Source organism: Poecilia formosa, unplaced genomic scaffold (assembly GCF_000485575.1).
Source record: "Poecilia formosa unplaced genomic scaffold, Poecilia_formosa-5.1.2 Scaffold61, whole genome shotgun sequence".
NCBI classification, from domain to species: domain Eukaryota; kingdom Metazoa; phylum Chordata; class Actinopteri; order Cyprinodontiformes; family Poeciliidae; genus Poecilia; species Poecilia formosa.
In genome coordinates this window covers 371321-386776 of record NW_006800000.1, presented here as the reverse complement: position 1 = coordinate 386776, position 15456 = coordinate 371321, and the positions used below count along the sequence as shown (strand labels likewise).

The 15456-nt window shown below is 37.5% G+C and overlaps 1 protein-coding gene across 2 annotated transcripts in view; it reads left to right on the top strand.

Annotated features, from left to right (window-relative positions):
- Positions 1–15456, top strand: part of fam189a1 (family with sequence similarity 189 member A1) — a 110846-nt gene that overhangs the window by 90222 nt on the left and 5168 nt on the right. The window contains exons 3-6 of one of the 2 annotated variants that reach the window (XM_016672474.1): positions 1350–1460; positions 3680–3844; positions 11475–11582; positions 13337–13497. In XM_016672474.1, coding sequence (XP_016527960.1) covers positions 1350–1460; positions 3680–3844; positions 11475–11582; positions 13337–13497 — 545 coding nt within the window. The remainder of the gene's footprint in view (positions 1–1349; positions 1461–3679; positions 3845–11474; positions 11583–13336; positions 13498–15456) is intronic. The other variant, XM_007554030.2, reaches the window with a different exon arrangement.

Below are 15456 nucleotides of genomic sequence, written 5' to 3'. Positions count from 1 at the left end.
TTCTTCCTCAATAGAAAGGACAAAACTTCAGTGGTTTATTCCTCATTTTTCTACTTGTCTTCTATCTCTCTCTCATTGCTCACTTTCCTGTTCGACCACTGTCAAAGAAATGCCAAAAAAGCTATTAAAAAAAGAAAAGCTCTGCAGAGTGAGGAGTGCCAAACATCCTATGCTGCACCATTTTTGAAGGTGCTCCACATGATGCACAATAAAAAGTCTCTTCTTTACCTGCATGTTTATCTGCGTTTCTTCTCCCCATTAACTTGGTTACTGAGCATTTATGCAACAAATATTTCTTAATTTTATTAATACTGTTGCCTAGAAAATTGATTGATTATATTATAGTTATATATTACAAACAGCGTTTTTTATTGTAATGATCCTGTTTCATGTGATGGTGCAGCTTTCAAAGCGTACTACTTTTTAGGATTGAACAGTTGATTTATAAGATCCACACTTCATTACCATTAGATAAAAGGGTTTGTCCTCCCATTTGTGTCCGTACTTTTTTTTTTCCTGTCTGCATTTCCTTTTTTCTTTTCAGGTTTTGTTTTTCACATCCAAGACTTTCCCCTGAAGCCTGCTCATCAATCTCCCAATCTTTCAATTTTCTGCCGTGGCAAGAAGCACTTAAATTTATCGCTCCATCTGTTTATTACATGCCCATCTCTCCTTCCCTTTCCTTCTGCCTTCCACTCTGGGTTCTCCTCCTCTCCATCTGTTTATGCTTGTTGCTGATCACCTTTCTGTTTGGCATCTGTCCTTCACTGCTACTATCCCATGGTTCAAACACTTTTTGAAAATCAGGTCACCGATGAGCTTTTCTAATGAACCAATTGTGAGTTTTTTGAAATTCTTTGCTTCAAACTGCGGCGATATTTTAGGTCCAGAAGATATATTTCCTGTCAGGGAGCAGGAGTAATCTCCACAGAGCTCACAAGTAACAAATGAAAGGAAGGATCTGTTGTCTTTTTCACTGCTATTTTAGACTCCCTGACAGATCTTAGTTGCTTAGTTACTTTTTCCTGCACAGCGCAAAAGTTTGCTTAAACTCTACAGAACCGAGTCATGATCTTCTCGTTTTATATATCTCTGAAAATGTTTGGTTGTTTATTTTCAACATCAGTACCTGCAGGTGTGAGGTAGAAGAAGTCGCCGGTCCCTCTTTTTTCCTCTGTGGCAAACAAGGATTGATTAGCAAAAGCACAAAGTGTCTTTGTTGCTGCCGCTACTTTCAAACAGTGTCAGGAGGACGTAAGCGCTTCATCAATGCAGACAGCAGCAGTTTGACATTGTGCTATCTGTTTCTAATTTGTCTCTGTTCCCTCCCTCTTGTTTCTCTGCCACAGATCACATTCTTCATGCTGCTGTCTGCAGTGTGTGTAATGCTCAACCTGGCGGGCTCCATTCTCTCCTGCCAAAACGCTCAGCTTGTTAACTCGCTGGAGGAGTGTAAGCTGGTGAGACCAACTAGACATTGACCCATCACAATCTTAGTTATTTGACCGTCAGTCCAATGTCTACATCCATTATTTCTATGCAGTGTTTGGGTGGGGTGCTGTGGTGCCTTTGTCCAGCACTCAGAGGGGGTGGTCTGTGGTGGGTGATGAGCAGGGTTAGTTTTCTGATATGATTTTGAATGTAGGCCAGCAATACATGTTTTTTTGTCCTGTGTGTTTTTCTGTTGCCCCGGTGATGGACTGGTGACCTGTCCATACAAGATAACAAGCTATAGGCAATGGAAAAAGTAATTTTTTAGTCTCACATCTTAATCTCACATCTTATTTTTGCCCCCTACATGTTTTTTGGCAAGCTGCAAATATGGGACGTCTTGTAGCTTTTTTTTTTTTTTTTTCAACCATAATTTTCTTGATAATTTTCCATGAAGGTCAGATGAGCAAATAGTTGTCCACTTGTCAGTTTTTTCCCCACCTGAGCTGTGAACCTCTGCAGGTCCTTTAGAGTTACCACAAACCTCTTAGTTGCATTTATAATTTATGCACTGGTCTGTCAGTTTGATTGGCTCCCCTTGTGTTGGTAAGTTTGCACTTCAGGCATATTCTATGAGGAATAACGGGATGGATTGAGCAGTGCGCTGTGAAATGTTCCAGGTTCAGGATATGGTTTTATAAAGTAGCCTTCCTAATGGATGGGATTTTATTCAGGGGTATCAAAATAAAGAGGGGCTGCATTCAGTAGACAGCACACATTTCAGAATTTTATTGATAAAATTGCAAAATTATGGACCTTTCCACTTCACAATTATGTGCTGTAACGCAAAATATATCAAAAGTAACGTCACATATATGAGGGTTATTGTCACAAATTCAGTACATCACAAGTATTGAATCAATTAATTATCTCCATGATAAGAAATCCTGCATAATGGAAGAATTTACCAAGCCACTAAACAGAGCAATATTGTTATGAATTCTATGTTATAAACAACTTTCATACCAGACAAATGGTCATGGGTTTTTTGTTATCCAACTTTACACAACTTCTGTTCCAAACAGACTGCTGAGCTGAGTCATTCCTGAAATCAACAAAACCATTTGTTTGTCACCACTGACTCACGATTATCACATCCGCTCCAGCAAAACTCAGTTCTATGACATATAGACTCAGGGACACTGAATACAATTTCTTTCCACAATTTTTATGTGCGACAAAACATATAAAGCCTCTATCCTTTGCCTTCCAACTCACGCTTATGTCCCTTTTTTTGTGTTAGTCTATTATACGTTACATAAAAATATCAACATTTGCTGCCATAAAGGTACATATTAAAATAGTTTTGCAAATATTCGACTGGCGTAAGGTGTCCGGTTTGGATAAAACTGGAAACTTAGAGTGTTTTTGTTTTTTTTAGTTCTTCTTCACCCTTTGCATCCAGGCAGCTTAAAATATTAACTACCCACAAAATCTCCCTTTATTATTCTCCATAGCTGTAAATCTATGTTTTGTATGAAAGCTATATTGTGAACTGAGTATGAACTGTGTTTTTGTTTGAGGTGCTGTTATGTAGCTGCAAAAGCTGTAAGCTCTCTTTTCTTTTAAAAAACAATCCAAATAATAGCCTTTAGAGACCGAACTTTTCTTAACCAGATGCCTAGCCGATGTTTTAAAGTGAATTTATAGTGCCTGGGGTTTGTATCTATTTCATAACTGTAGAAGCCCCTTGTGGTTTCTAAGACACCCAGCCCACTAACCCAACTACTTCCACAGCATAAGCAGCTTTTCTCCTGCAAGTCGGATCGCGCATGCACACTAACTTTGGTACTTTATGTGACTCTCCAGGGACCCTCACCCACACGTGACTGAAATATTAATGTTCTTCATCTCCTCTCCCCAATGTAATTAACCCATACTTGTTGAGTTCATGTCCTGCTTTTTACTCAATCTGGGACACATAGCAGAGGTACCTCAATCCATCCCGGAGTAGCTCATCATATCCTCACTTTGTCGTTTTTACACGTGCACAAGGCTTCACTGTATAAAAAAGAAAAAAAGTCTCATTTGTCTAAAAACAATCAGCGTATTTTTATGGAGAGAGGGGATAAATTACTCGACAGAATAAGCTGAGGTCTGGCCCGTGCGTGTGTCTCTGTGTCTCTTTGTGTGTTTGGTCGTGCACGCCCGCATGTTTCTCTGTGTTTTTGTGGCATGCCTGTTTGAGTGCGGATGTGTGGTCTCCCCTCCTCCCCACCAGGTACCGTTTGACAACGATGGAGTGTGTGTCTGCTGCGAGCAACAGAAGCAGAGCACCGGCTGCAACAACCAGGCAGAGATGCTGAAACTGAACCCCCTGCGGGACTGCAACACCATCCGCCTTCGCCTCAAGGTGGCCATGTTTCTCTCGCATTTCTACGTTTTGAAAGAATACTGAATATATAATTTATTTTATTTAGGTTTTTTTATCTGACATGGATTATTGTTTTAAATAATGTCCAGCTCTGAAAAATATCAGCCTTACAAGAAGATATTGGATTCAATTTGTTCAGTCATTTAGTCTTGCTTGCATTTTCGTCACAGTAACATTCAATCAGTCGAACTTTATTTATAGAACACTTTTAATTCAGTCTAGTGTAAAACAAAGTGCTTTATAGAAATCAAAATCTGAAAGACATGAGTTTAATCACTAGGAGCTAGCGCAATACAATGATCAAAATGATCAAATAAATGGAAAATGGTAAATTAACTGTACTTGTTTAGTACTTTTATCAAATCCAAGGACTCCAAACTGCTTTACACTACATTCACCCATTCACACACACTTTCACACACTTTATTTGGTAAGCTACATTGTAGCCTTAGCTGCCCTGAGGTAGCGCACAAAACAACAAAGTGACTGAGATGGACGTGGAGATAAAACAAGCAATTACTGTTAATAAAGCAATGAGGAATTAGAAGTTTGAAGTGAAAAAAAAATCAATTAGAGAGAATGAGCAACTCTGAAAACATAGTCATCGAGATTCAATTAGTAAAAAGACCCTGGAGATAGATGTATGTTTTATGAGAAAAACTGTGAAATGTTATAAAATGTTATAAAAACACTGATGTTAAGAGCATGCTATTAATTAACGATCAAATCTAGAATAGTAACAAACAATATTTTTGAAAACATGTAGCAGTATTTGCCAACAATTATTAAACAGCATTGAAGAGTAAAAGTTGAATAAAGTGTGTGTGCGTGTGCGTGTGTGTGTGTGTGTGTGTGTGTGTGTGTGTGTGTGTGTGTGTGTTTCAAAGGTGAATCGTAGAGAATTGATAATGGTGGGTAATAAACATCAATTATTACTGTTGGAAAAGACGAGGCTGGTCAGAGTGTGAAAAGTTTGATTTTGAGCATATCGAATGTCATTTTCTTAGATTTTCACCAAAAATAGTCATGAAATCGTATCTGCAAATATCATCTACCTAAAACCTTGTATTTACCATAAACATTTTAATGTACAAAAATTATGCTAAATTGAACTTTAACGCATGAGAGTCATAATATGTTACTTCTCTAGATAGACTCATGGGAAAATGCTTTCCAATATTTTCTTCTAATGTGTAGTTTTTGTTCAACAACATGACAGTTTCAGTCTCCAATTAGAGGGAGTTGTAAAGCATATGTCTTTTTTTTTTCCCAGAAGGCATATGTTTTAGTATTCACTGCGTTTTCAGGCTGGCTGTAGTTTAGCAGTTCGTGACCTGGGTGGAATATCTTATCTCTCCTGGTGTCTGCAGGAATAAAATACAGTGTGAAGCACTCTGCCCCTAATGGATAATGACAATCATATCCATTAATTTTATACCCCTGATTGATTATAAAACATTGATAACCAAATCAAAAGACTTCTTCGGGTGAAAAATGCTTATGAAAGGAGGAAAGATCGAGCACATTCATCACTATGGTCATAACTCATTAAAGAAATGGGGAATTGGTGCTATAAAGCTTTATTAAGCACCGGAGCAGTCAGACATATTGAGTTATATCTAAGAGGAAGGTGTCATATGCAAGTCCCAGGAGTCAATTTCCATTTCAGACGCTGTTAGACGTCTGATTGTGATGAACTCATCTGCAGTGTTGTTCTTTTCTGTAGCATACAAAAGAAGAAATCTGATTTAAATGAAAGCAAGATGAAGCTGTAGACGATGTAGACTTAGTGTCTCATTTCTCTACAGCTTCTCTCCTCTTTAAGTGGCTGTCTTACATTTATGAAAGCATATCACATTGCCAGGGATATGTGCCATTCATTCTTCACAGACGTATTTAATTTCCATACAGTCTTTTTTTTTTGCGTTTCATTACTCTGCCTGGGGCTGTAAATCATTTGTGAGAGGTGGTATTGAGGTAATTTCTGGTTTCCTGTTAAGAGGCGGATGTATAACCTTACTTTGGTTGACCTAAGGGCAAAGTATTTTTCAGAGGTTAAATATTCAGTTAGCACACATATTAAGCAGCTTTAGTGAAAAAAAAAAAAAAAAATTCAACACTTTCTCTTTGGTTTTTGTCCTGGAATGTTTTATAATGCCTTATTATTGATGTCCTCTCAAACCTAGATTAAAATTAACTCAGGTGAAGCTAATTAACATGCAATATGTCAAAAGACAAGTGCAGTTCAGCTATGTTAAGAAATAACTAATTGCAGGTATATATATTTATTTAGAGAGAGAGTGGTGGAACTTTCATTTCTGTTTTGATTGGATCTAAGAGATCATGATAGTTTAACAATATAATTTAGTTTACTTATGTAGCACCAAATAATAAATGTTGTTTCCAGTCACTTGACAAAAAAAAAAACATTTCAGTTCAATCATACATACATTCCAATTGATCCTAGTTATCACATACACAAACATAGATCCTCATGAGTCAGGACACCGCTTGAAGAAAATAGATCCTCTTCTAAACTTACCCAAATGTTCAGAAAGGAGAATAATTTAAAACAACAAGCTCAAAACAACTCAAATGTGATAAACAAGACTGGACAAGAAGAACCCTGTTGTACATTGGCATCATGCACCGATTGTCAAAAGCTTACTGTTGAAGAAATGCAGAATTATGCTACTACAATAAAATATGAATTTATTTTCAGGTGTTTTATGCAGAATCACCAGGGTGGCAGGTAATTTGCATGACATCAAAAACCCAGACCAGTTGCCCCACCAGCAGCCGACGTGTTTGGCACTGCCGGCTTTCCCTTTCCAAATCGCCATCTGTTTTGGCAAACCCCTGACCATTTCCAGCTTGTTCTCTCTCGTCCGCAATGTTTTCGTCAGTGAAAGGAATGGCGTGACAACATCGATCTCAGATTATGCATCCACATCTGAAGTTTCTCCATTTTTAAACTTGATGATGTCTCGGATAAAATCATTTTCTCTGGAGGTGATAAAACATGATGAAAACCATTTTAATAATGAAAATATTCACCGCATGATTCACCATTATTAATAACAGAGTGGGAAGTTTTATACTCCTGAAATGAAGGATTTCAAATTTATATAATTTCTTCAGATGCTATTTGTCCACATCTGTGTGGGTCCAGATGTTCTCTCTTTTAAGGTATTTCTTAAATCTATGATTCATTAAGCGTATATTTAAAGCTGTTTGTAAAAAGTATGATTATAACATCAGTCAATGTTCAAATTATGTTGCTGGGCAATTTTCTCATCTTTCCAGAATTCATTTCTGGGGGAAAAAAAACAACTCATCAGTGCACAATATTAGTACTTCACTGAAATGATCCATTAAAAACATGCAGCTTGTCGGTTTCTGATGCAGGATACTAGCACCAAAGATTGTGTGTAATGGTAAAACATCACTTTCCAGACAAGTGAGAAATAACAGGTACAACATTATCCTTCTTGTAAAGAGGAAGTGAAAGAAACCCATTACACGTCCTGTTGCAGTTGCACCTGACGGTAGATGAGATATTTTGTGCAACATAAGAACATGCTGTTCCTGATGTTGGTGCGGGGGTTTGAAAAAGTGTTTACCTACTTACAGGCAAACTTTTTTTTGTCACTAATACGTGCTAATACCAGATCATCAAACTAATTGTAACATCAGACAAAAACAATCTCAGTACAAAAAGCATTTTTTAGATGATGACTATGAAGGGCGAGAAGCTGTGCAATCAAATCTGTCCCAATGTGGAAAAATAAGTGAGGCCATTCAGAAGTGGGTTTGCTGGTGCGTTTGGATCTTTGTCCTGCAACAAAACTTAAATAATATTGAGCTTAAAGTGCCTTTTTTTAAAGATTTTTACAAAGACATGTTTTTGTTGTTGTTGTTTTGGCTATTTCTGCCTGGTCTCTTTTTTATTGTTGGATCACAAACGTTATTTTAACCCAGGCAAATGAGGCTGGCAGTGCTTTAGATCTGCTTTGACACCCTGGATGATTCATTATGAGCTCTTGGATTCATTTTAGTGAGCTGGCTTCAATAGCAGAAGACAAACAACAATTTGTCATTTGTAATTGAATTACTTTAGATTATAGCATCTTTTTTTTATCTTTCAGGCTGCATTATGTTGTCAGAGAAGTTATATTTAAGTACTTTATTAATTCTGTTTATGAGACAGGCCTCCATGTGGCAAGTTAATTGAAACTTTCCAAAATATTGATAATCATAGTTATTTTATGATATCAGAAATATAATGAATAACTTTTTTCAGATCCTCATTATCTACTTTTTGTACTTAAGGATATTTTTGTCTGACAAATTTGTTTTATGATTTGAAACATGTAACGGTGTAATAAAGATAAAATCAGGGGAGAAATATAATTTTGTAGCACTTAACGTTCAAAACAGCAAAAATGAACAGATTTAAAAACTCATGTTTGCAGGTTGCAGGGAAGAGCCCAGTGGAAGAAAAACAACAGAAGCAGAACCCAGATGGTGGGCTACTGAGGTTTATGGATGCTCGTCTGAACTGTTTGATTCAATTGAAGCCCTATTGTATCTCAAAATGTCCAAAAAAAAAAAAAGTTGATGTTGGCTGTCAGAAAACACTGTTAGAACCGCATGGGATATAGCATCACACGGATATCCTTCAGATGTTAGAAAATCTCTGAAAGATTTTTCTTTTTTCTGATAAAATAGATCTCTGCTGTCTCTTCCTGAACGATATTCAGGACTTTCAGAGGCTCTGAAGAGCCGATTCACAAATGGGGGGGAAATTAACACGACTGCCTGCAAAACGAGTGTCTTCACACTGATTGGAAAAGAACAGGGCTCACTTATTCGACACCTTTAGCGTGATGTGATTCCAGACGCTTTGAAGGAAAAACTAATTGAGACATTCGGTCCAGAACCTCACGGTTCGAGAGGCAGCAGTTGAGTATCAGTGATGTGAAAAAGTAATTAAGTCCTCCCCTCAGTCCGTCACCATGGGGTTGTAGCCACATTAGGCAGAAGGTCAATATGAGAAAAAAAAAATCATTTTCTTTTATTTCTATGGCTCCACAATTCCAACTCCCAATCCAGATCTATACTCATACCTCCTATCATCACACCATGGGTGCAGAGATCTAAAAATGAACACTTTCCGTATTATGATTCAGGGGGAACAGCAGTCAAACCTCTCTTAACTATCCTGAAACATTCCCATTTTTGTTTTCTGTCCTGAATCTCTGCAGAGCCTCATCCAGCTTAAACATGCCCACAAGTCTTCACTCAGGAAGTGTTTGATTGGCAGCCCAACACCTGAGGTGTCTCTCTTTGGTGTAGAAGAACCTCTGCTTAAGTCTCCTTAGCTTATCTGTAAGAATGAGCCCTAACACTGTTCGGAGGAAGATAGTTTCTGCTGCTTGTTTCAGCCGTCTTAGTGAATAGTATGAGGCAATAAGATTATGCGTTTGGCCAGGACCTTGAGAGCTCTGCATTACGCTTTAGTTCTCTCTTGGCTGCTGCAGCAGTGTCTGCATCACTAAAGACTATGTATTTATCTGCCTATAAATCTCTTATTCATTCTTCTTTCGCTTCAGAAGAAGTGAGAGAAAGTACTTAAACCTCTCAGCAATTTAAGGTTTAGGTGCCAGAGTAACCCCGCAAGAATGCAATTCAACCTCTGGCATAGGTTCAGAAAGAAAACTGGTCCTGTGTAACATTCCCTTGGTGAGAGCGGCTATCCTGTCCTTGGCAATTAGGGTTGACTGGTCAACGTAAATCCAAGGGTAATGCATTTGACATCAGTTGAAGCCGGAGCCTCGGGATTGTAGCTGCCTTTGTAGATGCTGAATGTTTGGTCAGCATTAATGCTCCATAAAGTACATAAGTGTGGTGAGATATACTTAACATTATAGAAATTAAAGCCTCTATTAGTCTGTCAATTGAGGAGAGTATACTAACTGAAACTTAAGGCGAAAGTAGTGACAGTCCAAACAGCAGTTGTTATTAACAGCTTGGCGTGAAATGTCAGACAGACAGACTGATGTAATGTCAATAAGTCTCCCAGACTTTCTTCCAACACAAAATCTGTTCAGAATGAACTACAAACGTATAGATGTGGAGTGACAAAAAGATGTGGAGTGAAAAAAAGCTTTGCAATGTGAGTTATTCTAGAAAGAATCTTCAAAAATACACGTATTCCCAAAGGAACTTGAAATCTTAACTGGGTGATCTGAATAGTGGGCATGAGTGTGAAGACACTGAAAATGTTTGAAGGCCATCTGAGGGACATAATATCACTATAAATGAGAGCCAAAAATCATGTGCAGGGCATATCTTCTGTTTCACCTGGTGAGTTTTAGTTTAGAGGACTGTTCACAAATGTAAGAGTGAAATTCAGTTATTCTCTGGAAAAATGTTGCATTCATGTTCCTCATGCTGGCGGCAATTTGCAGTCAGTAAAGAACAATTCTTTATATTCTTCTCTTCCAGATTACGACAGGTTTATATGTGAATTTAAACAAAACCCAGATATGTTTTAAAGACCGGGGCACTCGTAGTTGAAAACAGACTAAAGCCAAAGTTATGGCTCTATAAACTTTTAAAAGGTTAATTTTAGCTAAAAGGAGGCACACCTGTTTACGAGAACACATCAGATGCACTTCTCCTTTGTTACATAATGGAAAAAGAAAATACATCAGGCTGAGAAATGTGGACCCCCACAAGTCTGGCTCAACCAATTGCCAGATGCCAAAGGGGAACAACATTCATCTCTTCAAACAATTATACACAACCATTATGACCATGGGAGTGTCCAGCTGTCAGGGAGAAGGCGGATTCTGTGTCCTAGAAATGAATGTGCTATTCTACCCCAGAACAAAAGCAAAAGACCTTGAGACTGGTCAAACAATGATACCAACACAGGCGACAAAAAAAACAAAACAATTAAAGTTTGCAAGGACAAATATTTCAGTTCTTAAAGACATCAGAACACAGTTATGTGGTCCGATGTAACTAAAATGGAAGCGTTAGTTGATAAAGACCTTTTGAAGGAAAAAGGGGGAAACTTGCAAGGATGAGAACATTGTGCTGTTAAGTTTAAGGGTGACAGTGTCATGGTGTGGAGGTGCATTATTGTAGAAGGACTAGTAAACACTTCCCAAAATGCATATCATTAGGAAGCAAAAGTTAAGCAGTGTGTAGTTGACTGGTCAACTACACACTGATATCCTGAGACATCAGCCAGGAAGCTACAGCTTAAGCAAAAATGGTTCATGTCTCTTTTTGTGCAGGCTATGTAAATATGTCAGTTTTGTTGGTCTTTTTTATGGTGATAGACTTGTGGTTCACCAGCTTGCACATCAGTATGTGGTTACAGATTAATTAACTGCTAATTTAGGTATATATAGAAAAGAAAAGAAAAACAGACATCCTTTTTCTTATTTTGCCAGTTAAAGAAATCAGGTCTTTCATACCTATTTTTTCCAGATGTTTTCCACAAATTCCTCTAACCTTTAGTCTCATAATTTCCCTCTCTCCTTTTTGTTTTCTTCTCCTCTAACAGTCTCCTCCTCTATCTCTTCTCCTTTAGGAGCTGCTGTTCAGCGTCTGTGCCCTTAACGTCATCTCCACCATTGTGTGCGCTCTTGCCACCGCAATGTGCTGCATGCAGATGGTGTCGACTGATGTACTGCAGATGGTAAGAGGGATGGAAAGGCGGGTAAAAAAAAACCCATCCCAACAACTGTTATTTCATATCGTCGAACATACCCGCAACTCATCAGGTAGAGCGCCGTTGTCATCATGTAGCTAACTGCTGTAGCTTGTGATGCAAGAACCCTCCACAGATTTTATGCTGGGAATTTTATGCCTGCTTAAACAAGTTTAAATATTTAAATTGCTGCCTGTGGCTACATGTTTTGTTTGACAACATTCTGCAGAGACTGGAAATCACTAGTCATGCTTTGTTTTGAATGTAGCCTGACAAACCCAGAGTTCTGGGCTCTGTCATGTTGAAACCAAGTGTCACAGCAGAGCACAGATTCAGAGGCATTACTATAAAGAAAACAGACTAAAAGTCGGGATAAAAATGTATTCAGGAACACTTTATGTTATTCAGCAATTGCAAATGATATTGTAAAGGAGTTCCTAATTCAGAACAGGATGTCCTGTAGTGATATAGAAATGTGGGCCATTACTAAGTTTCTGCATTCTTTTAACTGTAAATGTATTTCTATTTCTGCAATCTACTGGGTAATGAATTGAACTTAATGCATTGTTTGATAACCAGGATTTTGAAAGTGTGTATAACTGAATTGAAAACACGTTTTTAAGAAAGTACCTCAGGATGATGTGTTTTGAAATGGCGCTTTCTAAATTAACTGAACTAAACTGAATTGAATCAGCTCCAGTACACTGCTGTGCATCTATGTTGTGGTTCTTTAAGTAAGCAATGTTCCAGCGTCTCCTTCCCACACAAGTAATCTCATAATGTGATCTCTAGGTTAACCAAGTGACCAGGAGATGTTTGGACATTTCAAAAACTTCTGCTGCACAAATGTCATTATTCCTCAGACACACCTCTCCACTGCTGTAGAAATTAGTGTCTCAGCAATGGGTTGATACTAACTTTACTTTTTCTCATGCTCTGCTAAGCAGACTGTCTGTTGAAAGGTGAAGATATACTCACATCGGCATGCTGAATGCTTGAAGTGGCTGACACGGGGGAGGTTAACATATTTATGTAGCATTTTAGCAAATTATAATATTTGAAGTCTGAGAGCACATGCATAAAGCATTGAACTTTCAGCCCGATATAATTATAAATTACTAAGTATGGAGGAAAAGGCAGTGACATCACAGTAAAAAGTAACTTACTTTGTCCTAACACGATAGCAAATTAAGTTGCAAAATGTGCTAGTGATGATGGTTCAGATTGAACATAATCTCTTCATGTTTGAATCCACATAAACAACATTTTTTATTAAGAAGTGGTGCAACAGCAGTTGCGCCATTTTTTTTCTATACTGACATACATTTTGCATTATTGTTCAACAGATGCTCTACGTAGCATCTAAATTATAATGCTGATCACCTTAAATGTTTCAATATTTGAATCCTTGAATATTTTCAAAGAATCCATGACAGCCTAACTAAGCTGGAGCCGACAGTACCCCCACTATACCATAAGATGCTTAGAAAGAAAGTAAATACAGAAATGAAAGGCAGATGAGCATAAAAGGTTTACATCACAAAACCTCCTTTTAGTTTCTTTAACAAACTTTATCAGTAACCAAAATAATAGATGTGAATATAAATGTAATTGTAGGCTCATCATTTCACTTTGCGGAGTCTGTTAAGTAAAGTCACCAAGAAAAACAAAAAAAAAACCTAAGGATGTAATAAGTTATGTAACAAAAGCCTGCTGATGGTTCTTTTTATGTTGCGTTTCAGTTCATGCCGCACAGAGCCCGAGCCTTAAACGCTGAGTGTATGACCCCCCATGGTACCATCCTGCATCAGACCCTGGATTTTGATGAGTTCATTCCTCCGATCCCTCCACCGCCCTACTACCCCCCAGAGTACACCTGCACCCCCTCAATGGATGGACAAAGGTGAGAAGCATAATTCTGCTGCGTAATAGCAACATTTCAATTTATCGGCTTAGAAATTTAGACACTATCCCAGTATGAAAAAGGTGATTAAATCCCAACAGCAATAGCCAAGCTGTGATTGTTCAGTTTTTAGATTCTGGATTAGCAGTAAGTCAATAGATACGCCTTTTTGCTACAAATTCCTTAGTAAATGAAAGTAATGTAAACATTACCTTTGTTTGCCCACTCAATTAAATATGATCTAATAACAATTAAAAATAAAATGTATGCAAAGATTGTGTTTACCAGTCAAAAGCAGTCTAATACATTTAATAGAGGACCTCAGTTGAAATGGGGTGAACAGAGTCCTCCGAGTTCTCAGACATCCTTTCAATATAAATAAAAGCAGGATGCAATTATTTTAAAACACTGGAGATTTGAGTCTGGATGGAGAACAACAAAGGGAAGCCAAAGCGTAAGTAAAAAAACAGTAACTCCTGGGGAACCATTTGGAAACAAATAATGATTGCGGTAAACATGAGTGGAAATTGAGTCCTACAAAAGTAAATATAGAGACATGGCTGTCTCTATATACATCAGCTGTTATAATGTCATTAAAGATTAAGAAAATCCTGAAAAATCTCAATATTGAATGGCTGTGAGGTTTTAGACCTCTTTCAGCTTTGGCATAATTCTATGCTGGGACTAACTTCAATATGAAAAGGAGAGAACACATGACCAAGATCCAGTAATGCCATGCGGGTCTTAGTTTATTTAATATAGGCTAAAATATAGAGACTACAAAAAAAAACATCAGATTAAAATGCATTATTCATCGTGGATAAACATAGATGCCACATGCTCAGGATTTAGGAAGACAAGAACAGTAGATGTTCATCAGAGTTGCAAATGTCTGTATCAGTGATTTAATTGGACTTCATTTATACGCATAGCCTGGTTTGAATTTCCTCTTCTGTGAAGGAAGCCTGTTATATGGTGAGTGAGAAAATGGTTTTGGCACAAATTGTCTTGCTATGGATGCAGCATTTTGTTCTGCAGGGTGCTGCTGAATCCCTGTTTTAAAACAGCCAGGCTCTGCAATAAATGAATCCAAATGCTTAAACTCTTCCCCTACAGTCGAGAGTCCAAACGTTTGTCTCCTTATAAAACTAAAATCGCAACAAAAGGAGGCCCAGTAGTGATTTGGAGCTTAAATAATATATGGACAAATAAGCTATACTTTAAAAATACAGTACCAGCTGGATAAAACTAAGTAGATTACAACATAAGTGTATCCAGGTTTCTTTAAATGTTGCAATAAATTTCCAATGAGTATTTATATTTTAAAATACATGATATGCAGCCATATTTACTATGCAAAGTAAATATGCATAGTAAAACACAAACACAAACGGTTTAGCAGATTTTTGAGGTTGTCAAAAACATTGTATCCGTTAGACCTTTCCTTCTCTGCTTTTTTTTTCTTTTTTTTTTAGATTTTAAAATGCTGGCAAGCTTTAGGAAATCAGCGTTGAGGTAGATTTACTTTCCTGATTTAATACATGCAGACACTGCTGCTTTTGTAATTGCAGCTGCATTAGCTTTGCTAAACTCTAATAGAATGTGCTAAGTCATCTTAAAACACCATCAATGCAATAAATTTGAGTTTGGTATAAAATACCTTCAGCTCTCTCATTGTTACCTTAAATCAAAATATAAATAATTAATCGCTCACCGAGAGAGCTAGAACAATATTCTTAATCTTACCATTTCCAATGTTGTAATTCTTAAATAGGAATCATAATCAGCATTTAAGTCTTTAAAATCCCGACTTTAAACAGTATTTATACATTTCTTATCGCAGTGTGACAATCACTCTGACCACTGGAGAGCTGGAGCATTTCCCCCTATTAAGCTGCTCTGGATGATTAGATGACCCTCCCTCCTTATAACTCCCCCCATTTTCCTCAGTCTTATGAG